At 34.2% G+C, this 17,827-nt stretch overlaps 1 protein-coding gene across 1 annotated transcript; it reads right to left on the reverse strand.

Moving 5' to 3' along the window:
- Positions 1 to 301: 301 nt before the first annotated feature.
- On the reverse strand, positions 302 to 3,231 carry LOC119613310 (glutamine synthetase 1, mitochondrial). Its single transcript, XM_037969321.1, has one exon. It carries the CDS (start codon positions 2,632 to 2,634, stop codon positions 1,435 to 1,437), a length of 1,200 nt encoding a protein of 399 aa, XP_037825249.1. The 5' UTR covers positions 2,635 to 3,231; the 3' UTR covers positions 302 to 1,434.
- Between the last annotated feature and the right edge of the window lie 14,596 nt (positions 3,232 to 17,827).

Consider the following 17,827-nt stretch of genomic DNA (forward strand, 5'->3'; position numbering starts at 1 on the left):
TAGAAACGAAATTCCTCTGGCAGCACCGCTTTTAAGACATAGATTAAAATGAGATCATTGATCTCATTAGTGACTGAAACACTTCCGGTTTCTTAAAGGTAAACGAAATTCGACTAAAACGAGATACAAAATGACGAAACAAGCGAAACCTAGAAAACTATTCGTATGAAAGAAAAAAACTTTTACTTTGAGACAGAAATTTGAATATAAGACAACTGCCTATAGTATTTAGCAATAAAACAATTTAATATTTTTAGAATATTTCATGTTATATTTATTTTTGTTTTTTTTTCATGTTATTTTTTTGTTTTTGCCAGAAAACTAACAACTATAATATGTATGTGGGGGGGGGTGTAGTAGTAATTTAGTGAATATGTTTTGTAATGTTTTTTTTTAATTTTTCATTTTTGTTGTGTCATTTTTAAATATTTGTTAATTTTACAACAATTTCTTACAAAATAAGTTTTTTTGATAAAATTTTCAACAATTTTTTGTTATTTACTTGATTTTTAAAATATTTCTGAAATGTTTAAGTTAATTTAAGAAAAAATACTGTAAAAATTGATAAAAATTTATTTTTTTCTTGTTTTGTTTGATATAATTTCTGTATTTTTTCTTTTCTTTTGGGGGTGGGAGGGGGAATTGTTTGACGGTTTTTGTTTATAAAACAAAAAATTATAGAAAATTTAATATTTTCTGAAAGTATTTAATAGTAAAAGAAATAAAATTGTGCAGCCATTTGGTGTTGTTTTTTCAATAATTTTTTTTGTAGCTTATATTTTTTTATAATAAAATACATTTTTCTTTTATAATTATTAATTATAATAAAATTTATGGCAGATTTAACTTAAATGCTATAAAAAATAAAAAAAAAATTTATATAATTTACTCAAAAAAACAAAATAAAAATTAGTAACAATTTTTTAAAAATTATATTTAGTTTTAGGTGTGTATGTATGTATATAAAAAAAGGATGTTTTCAATTATTTTTTTTTTTAGGTTAAAGGAATTTCTTTTGTGTTTTTTGTTTAACTATATACAAATAAAATATAAAATAGATAATAGTTTAGAATTTGTTCTCTTATTTAAAAAAAGTCCCTTCTTAATAAGATAATCATCATTTCTTATTATAATATAAATTGTTGGCGGGTGTTTTTTTTTTTTTTTTGCGGGGAGTAGGAGGGGTTAGTTTGAAGGAAGTATTCAATGGAATAACTCATTTTTACGAATTATAATTTTAATGTTTAATTTGCTTAGTTGTCTTTAAAAAAAAATGAGTACTAATAATATAATAATATTAATATAATAATAGTTAATGTTGTTGTTGTTGTTATTTTAATAAAGCTCTCTGCCCTTTTACTCTTGTCTGAAGAGGGAGAGAAGTTGATGATGTGATAGTGATCGGAGGTTCGATAAGCTCTTAACTCTGTTAACTTATTCATTCAACAAACAGGTTCTTACAAGAGCATCGCAGACAGCATAAGGATCACAATTGGAACTGGGACGGCGATCTTCCAAGTAGCCCTTGCCAGCAGTGGCTACACCACGAGGCACACGTACACTGACAGCACGATTGGCCACACCCCAGGAGAATTTGTCAATGCTGGAGGTTTCCAAGCGTCCCACCAGACGGCGTTCGTTGTCCTTGCCCTCATTGGGATCGTAGGCCTTGATGTGACGTTCATGACGTTTGCTCAATTTGTTGATGGCCTCTTCGATGGCCTTCATGCCGCCATCGGCACGCATGGCCTTGGTGGAGAAGTTGGTGTGGGCGCCAGCGCCGTTCCATTGTCCCTCCATGGGTTTGGGATCGAAGGTTACCACCACGCCGAATTCTTCGGCTATGCGATGCAAAATATAACGAGACACCCACAAATCATCGCTGGCCTTAATGCCTAGACTGGGACCCACTTGGTATTCCCATTGGGCGGGCATAACTTCGGCATTGGTGCCGGCAAAATCGATGCCAGCATACAGACAGGCAACAGCATGAGCCTCCACCAAATCACGGGCATACACACGATCAGCACCCACGCCGCAGTAGTAGGGACCTTGGGGTGCAGGGAAACCGTTGGCGGGCCAGCCGAAGGGACGGCCATCCACATCCAATAAAGTGTATTCTTGTTCAATGCCAAACCAGGGTTCATGATCGGTTACCTTATCGATGGCAGCTTGCAAAGCAGCACGTTTGTTGGATTTAGTTGCATTGCCATCAGCCAAATAAGTGTCACACATGACAATAATATCATTCTTGCCGGGCTTGAAGGGATCCTTGTATATGGCACGGGGCACCAAAGTGGTATCGGAGTTTTCACCTACTGCTTGATAGGTGGAACTGCCATCGTATTGCCAGTTGGGCAAATCTTCTACACCAGTGGGTATCTTGTCCAAAACACGATCCTTCAAACGGATATTCTCACCAGTACCATCGATCCACAAATAGGTGGCTTGAACACGATCGCTGGGGGTTTCCAATTTGCGATAACGATCCAAAATCGATTTGTCCAAGGCAGTGTTGGGGGAGTTTTTCAAGAAACCGCCCATCACAGCAGGGGTGGTGCTGAAGGAGCGCAACTGTTTAGAGGCAGAGGCGAGCTCTTTGCCCAAGAAAAGACCAGCACAACGTAAAGCCATTTTATTTCTGTTTAATTTATATAGTTTTGGAACGAAAGTAATTTCTTTAATAATTTGAAGGTCAAGGATAAGACGTTGGTTGGTTAGAACAGGATGCTGTAGATTTGTACTAAAGTTGTAAAGTTGTTGTAATTGGCTGATTTTTTTTTTTTTTTGAAAAGGTACTCGTTATTTTTGTTTGTTTTGTAGGGTGTTTTTTAAAGTTTTATTTTTTTAATAATTAATACATTTCACTTTTTTAGTTGTTTTAATTTATTTTCAAAAAACGCGTGTTTTTTATTAAAATTTTTTGTTAAACACTAGCAACGGTTGTTGTTGTTTTATTTTTTCAGAATGAATGTTTTTTTTGTATTTTACAACAAAAAAAATGTATACAGAGTTTAGATTTTTTTAAAATATTTTATAAAAATATGATTTGTGTTTTTAAATATACGCGACGGAGCACGAAAACTGGACGCCCATCCTCTACGAAGTTAGGATAGCTTGTGAATGTTTTCAGCTGTGTAACATAGACTTTTTCTCAATTTTTCGAAGCTCTTGGAAATTTTCTTTATCGCTAAATGTACACACAGTAAACGACAGAACACGGAATATACAATGGCAGCAGAGGTTGGCGCAGCAGCACATTTTATACTACTTCTCTACTTCAGTCAACTGCAGTACACACATACAGTTATACACACACTACCCACTAAATGGTAGAGACGATGACAGTCAATGAGTTAATCTTATATCAACAATATATAATATTGTGATTGTATGAGTGTTTAAGTGATATGATAACACACTTACACTCACTCTACCAAATATATTAAAGCACGCACTTGCTCAGATACTGCTGCTGCTGCTATTGCTAATAGTGAGAGTGCAAGAGCGAAAGGGAGAGACAGTGAGAAGAATGTTTCTTATGAGTGAGTATTAATGCAGTTTCGTGTGGTTTTTCTTTCTTTTCATTTAACTAAAATGCAAGCAATAAAATGTTGTTAACATTTTAATTGTGCTTTATGTTGTTGTTTGAGGGAATTTGTTTACAGCTAACGACAAAAAATAGGACAAGCTAGAAAACAATTTTTTAATTCTAGAACACGTTTGATCATTGCCACAATACTCGCTTTAATTTTAAGTTGAGATAAATGTTTTTATGTCGAAATTGTTAACTTCGGAACATTGTATATGGAAAGGTTCTGGGTTCAGTTCTAAGACAGCTTTAGAGAACGTAAACTCTTGGTCCAGCCTATTCACTCGATTTGTATCTTTCAATAAATTTTAAAAGTAGATCCGAAAAAATACATTTAACTTCGGAACATTGTAGTTCCGTGGAAGTTGTTACACATTATATGGAAAGGTTCTGGGTTCAGCCTATGAACTAGTTCTAAGACAGCTTTAGAGAACATAAACTCTTGGTCCAGCTTATTCACCTCGATTTGTATCTTTCAATAAATTTTAAAAGTAGATCCGAAAAAATACATTTAGGGCCGTTACCGGGATTTCTATGCTAATGTTGATAGAAAAACCTTATATAGAGATCTGTGAAAGAAATTATATTTCAATGTCGTTAGTCAAGCGGCACATATCTCATTAAATTCTTATACTACCACTTCCTTATTAGCTAGACAATGCAAGAAAGATCTGTCAATGCTGGGTCGCCTGTCTGACATTACCCTTTTTTGGGTTCCTACGCATAGGGACTATTATGGAAATGAACAGGTGAGATGATCTTGTTAGAACGGCATATCTCCAACGCCGTTCCAGTAGCAACCCCGTTAGGTTTTATCAAGAGTAGTATCCTCAGATTCTATCTTCAAAAGGCTGAAAATATGTGGATAACCTAGACACTTGTAAAGGGGCCAAGATATTGTGGACCTCCTTCAATAAGAAACAGTTTTCCTGGCAGTTACTCCATATCTAACCTTGGTGAGATATCTGGATCTAAGCTTAATGTTATCCTGAGATTTCACACTGCTACAGGCTGGATCTAATACTATACAATACTACATCTGACGAGTGGATTGATCCGGTCAAAACGGAGTCTCTTCGACTTTACTTGACTGTTCGCGCGCAGTGAACTACCACGTTAACCAACCATCCTGCCATAGTGCCTTAGAATTTTCCAAATAGTGTTTCTGAGGGATCGTATTTCCTTAAACCTTTGCATCCACCAAGAATGCATAACATCATACTAACCTTGGACTTATTGAATTTCACTGGCCCTAACCATTGACCCATTGTTGTAAGTGGCCGTATAAGATTCCCTTTCTCATGTTTTTAATGGTTCTGAATTTGTTAGTTTAACTTTCTCAAACTCTCTTCCTCTAATAGCAACTGCATTCGCTCTTTCATTTCAGATCATACCACTGGAAGTGTAGTCAGTTATGGCTGTCTATATAGCCATAAATTAGTCTCTATTCTCTGGTCCTTAGAGAACTCCTTTAAAATGCTTTAGAAATACAAAAATTTTTCACAGAACGGGTTACAATTAAGGTCAAAGGATTTCGATCTGATAGAATCGTAACACTTTTCAGTCGCTTACATCGTGATGTTTATAATGAAGGTAATATTTGATACCTTAGACCTTAGATCATTACTCCGCAAAGATTGAAATATATACGAAAGATCCTGCTCCATTTAATGTTGCGATTTCAATAATTTTTGCAGAGTAAGTATAGACCCAGATATATAGCCCACCAAGTTTGGATATTATCTTGCAAAGTGATCTATGTATTTCTCTTCACCGGGCACCGAGCATTCACAGAGATGTAACTGTGACAATAGTCGTTTAAGATGAGTCCAAGATGCCCAGAAACCTCGATATATCGACATATATTTTAGGCAACACATAATAACCAGATGAGGATGAAACCAGTAGTGAACTGACCTAGAGCCAAACATTTATGTATCGAAGCTATTGAAAATAGAGGAATTTATCTCATAGGATTCCATTTGTCCTTTCGATAATTAGTTAGTCGTTAGTTGGCATTTACCTCGCCGAATAGTATTCTCTAACTAATCTTGGACCATAAGTCATAGTTAGCCGTCGGGAGTTGAGAAGTTATATCTTTCAATTGCAAAATTGTATTTCCTAGCTAGTTTTAGCACTTTAATCATAGTTAATCGACGAGATCTGAAGGACTTATTTCATCGGACTGCATTCGTATCTATAAGATTCCTCCCAATTATATTTTATGCCATCCAAAGCCGAAGCATTGATTATGTCCTCTCTGAGAAGAACACAACGACTTTGTTGGAAGCGTAAAAGATCCAATCGTACCCCGAAGATACAAGGTAGCTAATTAAGCAGACCTTTGAAGAACTTGGACCTAAAAAACAAGTTCTCAATGTTCTTGTTATACCAATGAAAACTGATCTCCGAACTTTATATAGTTAATCGAAAGATTTTATCCTTTTGATAAAGTGAACCTTTAAGCTACCGGTGGCCCATTTAAAGGTTAATCGATTTAGGCGGTTAGTTACAGTTAAACTTTTCATTATCAATAGTATGCGAATAGATTTGACGCGAAATTTTAATTGGCGATAGGGATGAATAACTTTATGCACTAGTCCATTGCCTAGTCAATAGATAAGTCCAGAGACAGCCCATAAACTAGTCGAAAACTTATTTAGAACATTCTGCCTTAATTTTCTCATTCCTAAATTACAACACTTCAAATAAATGTCAATAAAAGTTGTAAACATCTCTTTTGTTTTTGGATATTTTAGAGTCGTTAGCTGTACATCGAAACAAGTATGAATTGATAAGAATAATATATAAAAAGCAGCAAAAAATAACAACAACAACTTCATATTGCCTTAATTGGAGTAGAATGTAAAATTATTTTTTTTTGTTATCAGCAGCAGCACTTACAAACAAACATATTTATTATTCTACTATAATTTACATAAACATTTGTTATTAATTGGTATTTTTCCCTTATTAGCAAATATTATTGTCCTATTTATCATTCAATTTTATTTATTTAATAAAATTATGTTGTTCTTTTTCATTCTATTCTTCAGTTCCAATAAGAATACAAATGTTTATTTTGGTTTGCATTTTTTCTCTATTTATTGTGGTGTCTGTTTGGAGGTCCCAGAAAGAAACAAACATTTCTCGCATTAGTGTACAGAAATGTTGTTGCGTTCTAGTATATTCTCGTATTTTTGTTGTTGTTTTGTTTGTTCAGATTTTGTTTACATCTCTTTTACTCTCATTAACGAAAGCGCATGTGTTTATCATATGTTTATGTTAACTTAACAGGTTTCTGGTATGATAATGTTATAGTTATGTTATAAAGTGCAGTGCAGTGCGAAAAGCTTTTTTCGTTAACAGTTATATGTTAATCTGTGGGTTATGGAGAATGTTAACAACAGGACAAGGAGGACAGTGGGCGTATTAGTTTGAATTTTAAATACTGTGATCTACATAACCCTGAAGTTCAGATATATTATCGTCTTCGTAATCACTGCACATGCTTCCAAGTGAAAGCGCAGGCTATAGTAGTAGTTAGTTAGGTAGTTAGTTAGTTAGTGGTTAGTTAGTTGGTTAGTTAGTTAGTTAGTTAGTTAGTTAGTTAGTTCGTTAGTTAGTTGTTAGTTAGTTAGTTAGTTTAGTTAGTTAGTTAGTTCAGTTAGTTAGTTCGTTAGTTCGTTCGTTAGTTAGTTCGTTAGTTGTTAGTTCGTTAGTTAGTTCAGTTAGTTCGTTCGTTAGTTCGTTCGTTCGTTCGTTCGTTCGTTCGTTCGTTCGTTCGTTCGTTCGTTCGTTCGTTCGTTCGTTCGTTCGTTCGTTCGTTCTTCGTTCGTTCGTTCGTTCGTCGTTCGTTCGTTAGTTCGTTCGTTCGTTCGTTCGTTCGTTCGTTCGTTCGTTCGTTCGTTCGTTCGTTCGTTCGTTCGTTCGTTCGTTCGTTCGTTCGTTCGTTCGTTCGTTCGTTCGTTCGTTCGTTCGTTGTTCGTTCGTTCGTTCGTTCGTTCGTTCGTTCGTTCGTTCGTTCGTTCGTTCGTTCGTTCGTTCGTTCGTTCGTTCGTTCGTTCGTTCGTTCGTTCGTTCGTTCGTTCGTTCGTTCGTTCGTTCGTTCGTTTCGTTCGTTCGTTCGTTCGTTCGTTCCCCCCCTTCTTTCCCTCCCTGTCCCTGTTTCCCCGGCCCCGGCCCCGCTGTTCCCTCTCCTTCCTGTTCTCCACCCTCTGTTCCCTTGCCCCGTCCCCTCTTCACCTTCACCGTCACTTTACCACTCTTAACATTGGAACTACAGAACACCAACAACCTCAAATGCACTTAAACTTAATGCAACTCACTAACCAAGCGATTAACAAGTGAGATAACAATAAAAACAAAGAAAAATATGCAAAAGAGAGTTAGTAAGTGACTTAGACTAGAACTTTGACCTTTACATAACATATGTATATGATTGCAGAGAAACAACAAAAACAAACACACTTCTCGTAAAGCTTTCGCTTCAAAAAACCCAAACAAAATAAAACTACTAGAAGAAAAATAGGCCGTCTGGTTTAATGACACAATAGTACAGCAACAACAACAACAACAGCAGGAAACAAAAGCTACAAAAACAACAAATTATTTAAGCAACCACATGAAAATATACGTAAAAACTTGAACTACTTTCGGAAAGTAGAAAACAGCTGATAGACCACGTCTGACTTGTGTTTTTTTGTTTATAGCATACAATGGCATGCAGAAACCTGTTTAACGTGTGTGTTGTTATTTTTATTTATTTTAAGGCTGAAAACAACTGCATAGTTTGTATAATTTTGTTGTTGCAGTTGTTTAAATCCATGAAATCATTGCAATTGTATTGCAGTTTAGTGTGTTTTTTCGCTTTGTAATTGTTTTTTCATAAATAAACCACAAATACCAGTTTTTATTATTATTACTTTATAAATAGTCTGTCTATGGAAATAGGACGAGGGCAGGTAAGTTTTTCGAATTTATTTCCTTCATTCGTTTTGGTGTTTCTTTTTGGGGTGTCTCATTTGAGTCTTTATAGTGATGTTATAACTTTTTACAATTTTGTCGGCCTGTGTAATTTAATGTTAAATAAATTGTAATGGATCTTTACCTTTTAAATTGTAATAAACCCCTAAAAAACTTTTAAAGACCTTTTCAGTTAACCCTCGTCCAAAAAATAAAAAAAAGTGAGTGGTGATACGTGTAGATTTGATAAGAATGCCATAAAATAAAAACTCAAGTTACAAAAATAAACAACAATAACAACAAGAAAAAATGCAGTTGCAACGGAAGCTTTATTGCATAAAAAAAGCTTAAGAAAAAAAAATAACCTAAAAAAAGAAACAAAAAACACTTTCTTGTTATTTATTTATTAATTTATGCGTAAATGCAATTGTTTCCTTATGATGTGGAATACTTTCTTTGGACTTACATAGCAAGCGGGATCAATGCCATGTAAAGAGTGTTGTAAATTGAAAATTAACCAAATTATAGGTGGCAATGCATATACCCTAAAGAGGAGGGAATATAGGCTGATCTAAAAAATCACTAGGTTTTCCTAATTTCGGAACTTTGAAGCATCTTAAAACTCTAAGAACCAGATTAAACGTGATTTCTTTAAGAGTCTACAAATCGTTCGTTACTTAGGAATAGCTTACGAACAAGATCTATTTAAAGTCATTTACTCTTTAATTTACCTATCTTGGGTTTTCTATTTGTCTGGGAACCTCTTGCAAGATCCCCTTACTACTTTTTTATAGTCAAATAACAAACACAATTATATATCTTTGATAGACTGGGAGCTACATTCGATCTACGATCTCTAGTTCCTCTATTAGAGGACAAAGTCATAATAGTAGCCGATAAAGAAGTTTAAATAAGAATAGATCTTTTAGAAGTATAGAAGCAAAGTAAATTGTTATAACAAGACGAATCATCACTTATTAGTCCACCAATCGTCACTCTCTCTTTAATTAGGTGAGAAAATAAGGTTAAGTTTAAGAAGGGTTATACAAAATCAAAAAGTACATCCACTCGGAGACCATAAGGTCCATTGTGATTCCTCTCAAAGAGAGTAAAGATTCACAAACACAGTACACTAGAAAGAAAGATGATAGGTAGAGAGGTATGATTAATGGAACCAGCACCGTTCTTAAGGAGTTTCAACCCCAATGATTTACCCAATTAATTGTCTAAAGAAGATGTGACTAATTACCTTGATAAAACCTAGTAGACTGTGAGGGTTAAGTTTAGCAATTTCCCAGTCAGTCCAGTTCGTCATTGAACCTATTACACATCCAGTTCATCCTGATATTCTATATCCTAGGATAGTGGCAAGTTATTTGCTCTGTGTCTTCGCATAACCAGCAATAGTCGGCTATATTACTGTCCCACTTACTGACAAAGGTCATAATCCCGTAAGCATCCCTATCGGAATCCTTAGACTGCTTTTATCCAGTCCTATAAGTATCTTGGTACCCTTCATATCAACTGCTGGCGATAATCTACTATTCCTGGACTGGTGAATGATGTCGTGGATTCTAGAGAAAAGAACCTAATTATAGTAAGTTAGTCCGCAACCTCATTCCTATTTACATTGCAGTGACCCGACTATCACATCAAGTGCTGGCCTTTGATATTTTGTAATCCAATCTACTATTCCAGGACTGGTGAATGATGTCGCGAAGTCCCTGGAATATTAACCAATAAAAATTACAAATGGGTGGTTTTACCGTCATTTCCCTGTTACATACATATATCAAGGTTCGATCCTAATCCGGTTCTCAACACAGTCTAATGGTAAATAGGCTCATAATGTCCATAAGGGCTTTTCTTTAATCTAAAACCGGGCGCGAATGTACCATGTGACAAGCCAATGTTCTGAGAACAGCTATGATGTCTGTTCGGAAGACACTACATTCGTCAGGAAGTCTGAATGAACGTTCTATGTAGATGTAGACACGGGTGCCGGTGTCTACATCGCTTACACCTACATAGAACGTTCATTCAGACTTCCTGACGAATGTAGTGTCTTCCGAACAGACATCATAGCGATCTGGAAAGCGACGGAACTGATATGGTATCATATATCATATCGATCCGAATTCGGTTATGACAATTTAGGTATTTATCTTGGAGCCGTCAGTGAAAACTGCACACCCATCAAACAGTCTAATGGGTACAAACCAGTCGTTCCTAGTTGGAAAATCGATTAAGATTCGTAAAATCAAAATCTGTAATGACGCATAGGAAATTTCCCTTATCAAGTAGACCCACTTTGTATAAAATTGTTCCGCTACAAAATATTATATAGGCGACAGGTACAGAATGATGTCCAAGACCGCCAGCAATGCCAAGAAAGGCACAACTTTGAACTTTACAACTGTCATTCTTTGAAAATACATTATAGACCTTTGGATATCTGTCAGTATTAAACTCAAACATATACATACAACTGAACAATTGAATCTAAGAAATGATGTAAAAGTTTCTAACTAAAATCCTCAGATATATTTGATCTCTAGAATACAATTTGAGTTAGGTCTCTATGATCTAGATCTAATAATAAAATGCTCCAACTTTAAGTGGACTAAAAACATGATCTATTAAGACTCCTTCAAGTATCGAAGATATAACAATCATTACTCTTTCAGTAGTATAAAAATAGATAATTTGCTGGAATGATCTTTCTTCATAGTTCCTTTTTGAAATTCTGGGAATAACATCTCTTCTAATCGGGGAATAAACTCTACCTGTATTTTAACAATAAGTTTTATATTGGAGATAAATACCAGCTGAAGTGGGACTAAGAAAGAGATAAAAGATCTTTTATTTTAGTCTCTTCGATGTCTGTAATATGCCATCTCGAACAATGCAGAGTTTACGATAAAAGACATCGGGTTGGAAGAACTTTCTGGGAGAGCAATTAAAAATTTGTACAATATATCGACAAAAATACAAATTTAGCACACGTTTATATAGTAGATATACTCAGAGATATAAACAAATTAAAATCCCCCATGAGTTGCAGGCGAAACTGAAAACATCTGTATGTATGTAAATACATATGTATCAAGTATGTATACATATATGTTGTTTTTATAATTTTTTTATTTTTTCCGTTTTTTATTCTTGTAGCAAACAAGAAAGTTGAATAAATGGACTTTGGAATCATCAGTGGTTGGCAGCACACAAGAGAATGCAAATGTTGACGCAATAAATGCGCTGCTCAAACTACTAAAAACAACAAACTGATGCCAAAGAAGACTCTTGTTTTTTTTTTTTTGTTTCAATAAAAAATGTTATTTATACTCGTTTTTGCCACAAAATTTTGTTTTAAATGAATGACACGCTTTTGTGGCATGCAGCTAATTATAATGTTTCGTTTTCCCAGTTTTTCAGTTAATTTTACCTTTTCACAAAATATAGGTCATTGAAAATAAAAGCACGTGGCTTAAAATTGATGGAGCCGATAGTGAATGTTTTGAGAAATAAACAAAAATCTTATCAAAAATAGGTGCTTTTGGGGAGAAACACGTATAAATTGATTAAAATCTATACAAAAACACTGATTGGCAGCAGGTGAAGATGTGATGTGAGGTGGCAGACAAGTACAATTGATTTCGGTGAAATATTAACAAGTGTATGAATATACATAATCTTTATAACACCAAATTAAACTTTCAACATTTAGTAGCATGAACACCAGATCAGTTATGGCTCTTTTAGCAGTAATGGGAAAAGTTCACTGGTTCATCTTTCAAATCAGTCAAGGCTTTTTAATAATTTTGGTGCACTAATCATGGATTTTTTAGTAGTCTAAAAACAAGATCAAGAACTAGCAAGATCAATAGTTGAAACACAAAGAGCTATAGGTCATTAAAAAGTACATGAATACCGGCTATCAGAGCTTTTTACCAAGAGGAGTTGTAGCTCCTTTACTAGTCCAAACTAATCATAGTTTGTATAGTAGTCTACAAACATGATATATTGTGAATCTTTCAATAGACATCATAGGAGCAATAATGATCAATCCAAAGATTAATCGTAACTCTATCTGTACCAACGAGTAGTGGTTCTTTTAATACCAAAGAATCATTGTCAATTATAGTTCCGTTCCGTTCAGCTCTAGTTAAGTTCTACTTCAGTTCTAGTTCAGTTCTAGTTCAGTTCTAGTTCAGTTCTAGTTCAGTTCTAGTTCAGTTCTAGTTCAGTTCTAGTTCAGTTCTAGTTCAGTTCTAGTTCAGTTCTAGTTCAGTTCTAGTTCAGTTCTAGTTCAGTTCAGTTCTAGTTCAGTTCTAGTTCAGTTCTAGTTCAGTTCTAGTTCAGTTCTAGTTCAGTTCTAGTTCAGTTCTAGTTCAGTTCTAGTTCAGTTCTAGTTCAGTTCTAGTTCAGTTCTAGTTCAGTTCTAGTTCAGTTCTCTATCTGTACCAACGAGTCGTGGTTCTTTTACTACCAAAGAATCATTGTCAATTATAGTTCCGTTCAGCTCTAGTTAAGTTCTAGTTCAGTTCTAGTTCAGTCCTAGTTCAGTTCTAGTTCAGTTCTAGTTCAGTTCTAGTTCAGTTCTAGTTCAGTTCTAGTTCAGTTCTAGTTCTAGTTCAGTTCTTGTTCAGTTCTAGTTCAGTTCTAGTTCAGTTCTAGTTCAGTTCTAATTCAGTTCTAGTTCAGTTCTAGTTCAGTTCTAGTTCAGTTCTAGTTCAGTTCTAGTTCAGTTCTAGTTCAGTTCTAGTTCAGTTCTAGTTCAGTTCTAGTTCAGTTCTAGTTCAGTTCTAGTTCAGTTCTAGTTCAGTTCTAGTTCAGTTCTAGTTCAGTTCTAGTTCAGTTCTAGTTCAGTTCTAGTTCAGTTCTAGTTCAGTTCTAGTTCAGTTCTAGTTCAGTTCTAGTTCAGTTCTAGTTCAGTTCTAGTTCAGTTCTAGTTCAGTTCTAGTTCAGTTCTAGTTCAGTTCTAGTTCAGTTCTAGTTCAGTTCTAGTTCAGTTAGTTCTAGTTCAGTTTCTAGTCAGTTCTAGTTCAGTTCTAGTCCAGTTCTAGTTCAGTTCTAGTTCAGTTCTAGTTCAGTTCTAGTTCAGTTCTAGTTCAGTTCTAGTTCAGTTCTAGTTCAGTTCTAGTTCAGTTCTAATTCAGTTCTAGTTCAGTTCTAATTCAGTTCTAGTTCAGCTCTAGTTCAGTTCTAGTTCAGTTCTAGTTCAGTTCTAGTTCAGCTCTAGTTCAGTTCTAGTTCAGTTCTAGTTCAGTTCTAGTTCAGTTCTAGTTCAGTTCTAGTTCAGTTCTAGTTCAGATCTAGTTCAGTTCTAGTTCAGTCTAGTTCTAGTTTCTAGTTCAGTTCTAGTTCAGTTCTAGTTCAGTTCTAGTTCAGTTCTAGTTCAGTTCTAGTTCAGTTCTAGTTCAGTTCTAGTTCAGTTCTAGTTCAGTTCTAGTTCAGTTCTAGTTCAGTTCCAGTTCAGTTCTAGGTTAGTTCTAGTTCAGTTCTAGTTCAGTTCTAGTTCAGTTCTAGTTCAGTTCTAGTTCAGTTCTAGTTCAGTTCTAGTTCATTTCTAGTTCAGTTCTAGTTCAGTTCTAGTTCAGTTCTAGTTCAGTTCTAGTTCAGTTCTAGTTCAGTTCTAGTTCAGTTCCAGTTCAGTTCTAGTTCAGTTCTAGTTCAGTTCTAGTTCAGTTCTAGTTCAGTTCTAGTTCAGCTTTAGTTCTGTTTTAGTTCAGTTCTAGTTCAGTTCTAGTTCAGTTCTAGTTCAGTTCTAGTTCAGCTCTAGTTCAGTTCTAGTTCAGTTCTAGTTCAGTTCTAGTTCAGTTCTAGTTCAGTTCAAGTTCAGTTCTAGTTCAGTTCTAGTTCAGTTCTAGTTGAGTTCCAGTTCAGTTCTAGTTCAGTTCTAGTTCAGTTCTAGTTCAGTTCTAGTTCAGTTCTAGTTCAGTTCTAGTTCAGTTCTAGTTCAGTTCTAGTTCAGTTCTAGTTCAGTTCTAGTTCAGTTCTAGTTCAGTTCTAGTCCAGTTCTAGTTCAGTTCTAGTTCAGTTCTAGTTCAGTTCTAGTTCAGTTCTAGTTCAGTTCTAGTTCAGTTCTAGTTCAGTTCTAGTTCAGTTCTAGTTCAGTTCTAGTTCAGTTCTAGTTCGGTTCTAGTTCAGTTCTAGTTCAGTTCTAGTTCAGTTCTAGTTCAGTTCTAGTTCAGTTCTAGTTCAGTTCTAGTTTAGTTCCAGTTTAGTTCCAGTTTAGTTCTAGTTTTGTTCTAGTTTAGTTCTAGTTCACTGACTATTACTAATCTCGTAGCTTAATCTTTTACTAAAATGTTCCCAATATTCCAATAATAACTAATCAATTAAACATTTCTATACAACGTTTGACACACATACAACACTTTTAAATGTCAACGTCAAGAAACATTTATAAACTCGACTTGAAATTCTTAAACATTTTATAGGCCTATAGTTCTATAAAATTATCTTTATATGGGCCACAAATAATCTACTCACTTTTGAAAAGAATAGTTAAAATTTTGTTAAGAAAAATGTAGGTACTTGAAATTGTGTTACCACGAGTGTTAATAGTTTAATTTTATCAATTCAATTTAATAATTAGAATCGTTAGTTATACTAATAGTTTGTTGGCAACAAATCATAAATTATTTATTATTCCCATAAACAAACTCCTAATCTGACATGTAGAAATGACACTTTTTTTCTAAAGTGTCACTCATAAAGTGATTGAAATGTTCAAGAAATATGTTTATAAGTTTCGTGTTAATGGTCGCACTGATGATGGTAGTGGCGTGATTAAATTCACTTAGAAAAAAAAAAAATACTTTAAAGGTATTTCTTTGATTATCTTTGATTGAAAAACTACAAATTAGAAAATCAAATTTTTTTTCTAACATTTAACACTCATATTTTGTCCTCAATTGTCCGAACAATCAGAAACATATCATTCAAATTGAATTTGTTTTTTAAGTTGTTTTCTTTTGAGGTGTTTCGAAATGGGCCAACAAAGTCATCAAAATTAAATTATACAATTAGTTTTAATCGAAAATAATAAATTTTAAGTGAATTAGAAAAGACCACCAAATATGAAAGTCAACTATATTTCTTTTCTTTTATATTCATATTTTATTATTTCCTTAAACTTAATTGGAATGTCACACGCAATGTTAAAGACATGAAGGTTGGGCAATACAGAATTTTGAACATCCCCTATATTGTCTATTTAGAATTTCATTTGTAGAAAACTTTAAGTAATTAAGAATGAATTTGAGTTTAAAATTTGCCTTAAAACTGTTAGAGAGTTTTAAGGGACCAATGTTTAGCCCCAATATCGATCGCGTGGGCTTTATTATACTTCTCAAATCAAACGTAAATACCGACTGTAGGGCATCAATTGTGTGTGTTTAAACTTGATTGTTGCTTAATTGATAAAAAGAAAGTATCATTAACAAATTGACAAAAGATACGATGAAAAAGGCATTAAGTGACATTGACAAACAATGACATTTAAATCTGTTTAAAAAAAGTAATTGAAAAATTTTCCAAACAAGAAAGCCCGATTAATGCAGGCGGTATTTATGTATTGTTTGATTAAAGTGTGGAAAGTTTTGGGTCCAATAAAAGTACAATTTATCACAGAAGCCTTGAAAAAAATTCTTCCTTTCTTTATTCTTCTAGCTCCTATTTACCTATTTGCAATTACCCTGTTATACTTCTATATCATGCTACAAATTATTGCAAACATTTTTGTAGTTGCTCTTGCATATTTTCTTAATACTTATTTGTTCAACTTAATGTTGTACTAAAAATAATTTATTATACCAATTGTAGGCATATTCAATTACACCCCTAGACTGTTAAACAAGGTTAAAATTCTGGCCGATAAATTGTGAACTTGTTTATATTAACTTATTGCTGTACTTGTTGCTTGTAAACAAAAAAATAATCAATGATTATTTAACAACAATATGTTTTACTCAGAGACAGACACGCATCACATTTTCTCTCTTACATGCGCAGGTGACCAGGTTGTAAGACAATTCACAGATCGGACAGTACGTCTGATCTAGTTTATCAAGTCCCTGGGATGTGATTTTTGGTTCCTATTCAGGTAATGTTTAGTCCGTATAGGCCGCCTATATTATAGACAAGACTCTCAACTAGAATATAGACTAGACTATATACTAGAATATAGGTTAGACTAGACAATAGACTAGAAACTAGAATATATATAAGACTATTGACTAGACCAGACTATAGACAAGACTAGAGTATAGACTAGACAATAGACTAGAAACAAGAATATAGATAAGACTATTGACTAGACCAGACTATAGACAAGACTAGAGTATAGACTAGACTATAGACTAGACAATAGACTAGACAATAGACTAGACTATAAACTAGACTATAGACTAGACTATAGACTAGACAATAGACTAGACAATAGACTAGACTATAGACTAGACAATAGAGTAGACTATAGACTAGACTATAGACTAGACTATAGACTAGACTATAGACTAGACTAAAGACTAGACTATAGGACTAGACAATAGAGTAGACTATAGACTAGACTATAGACTAGACTATAGACTAGACTATAGACTAGACTAAAGACTAGACAATAGACTAGACAATAGACTAGACTATAGACTAGACTATAGACTAGACTATAGACTAGACTATAGACTAGACTATAGACTAGACTATAGACTAGACTATAGACTAGACTATAGACTAGACTATAGACTAGACTATAGACTAGACTATAGACTAGACTATAGACTAGACTATAGACTAGACTATAGACTAGACTATAGACTAGACTATAGACTAGACTATAGACTAGACTATAGACTAGACTATAGACTAGACTATAGACTAGACTATAGACTAGACTATAGACTAGACTATAGACTAGACTATAGACTAGACTATAGACTAGACTATAGACTAGACTATAGACTAGACTATAGACTAGACTATAGACTAGACTATAGACTAGACTATAGACTAGACTATAGACTAGACTATAGACTAGACTATAGACTAGACTATAGACTAGACAATAGACTAGACTATAGACTAGACTATAGACTAGACTATAGACTAGACTATAGACTAGACTATAGACTAGACTATAGACTAGACTATAGACTAGACTATAGACTAGACTATAGACTAGACTATAGACTGGACTATAGACTAGACTATAGACTAGACTATAGACTAGACTATAGACTAGACTATAGACTAGACTATAGACTA

Source organism: Lucilia sericata, unplaced genomic scaffold (assembly GCF_015586225.1).
Source record: "Lucilia sericata isolate MDLA Ls3-8-SP2 unplaced genomic scaffold, ASM1558622v1 Contig002057F_arrow, whole genome shotgun sequence".
NCBI classification, from domain to species: Eukaryota; Metazoa; Arthropoda; class Insecta; order Diptera; family Calliphoridae; genus Lucilia; species Lucilia sericata.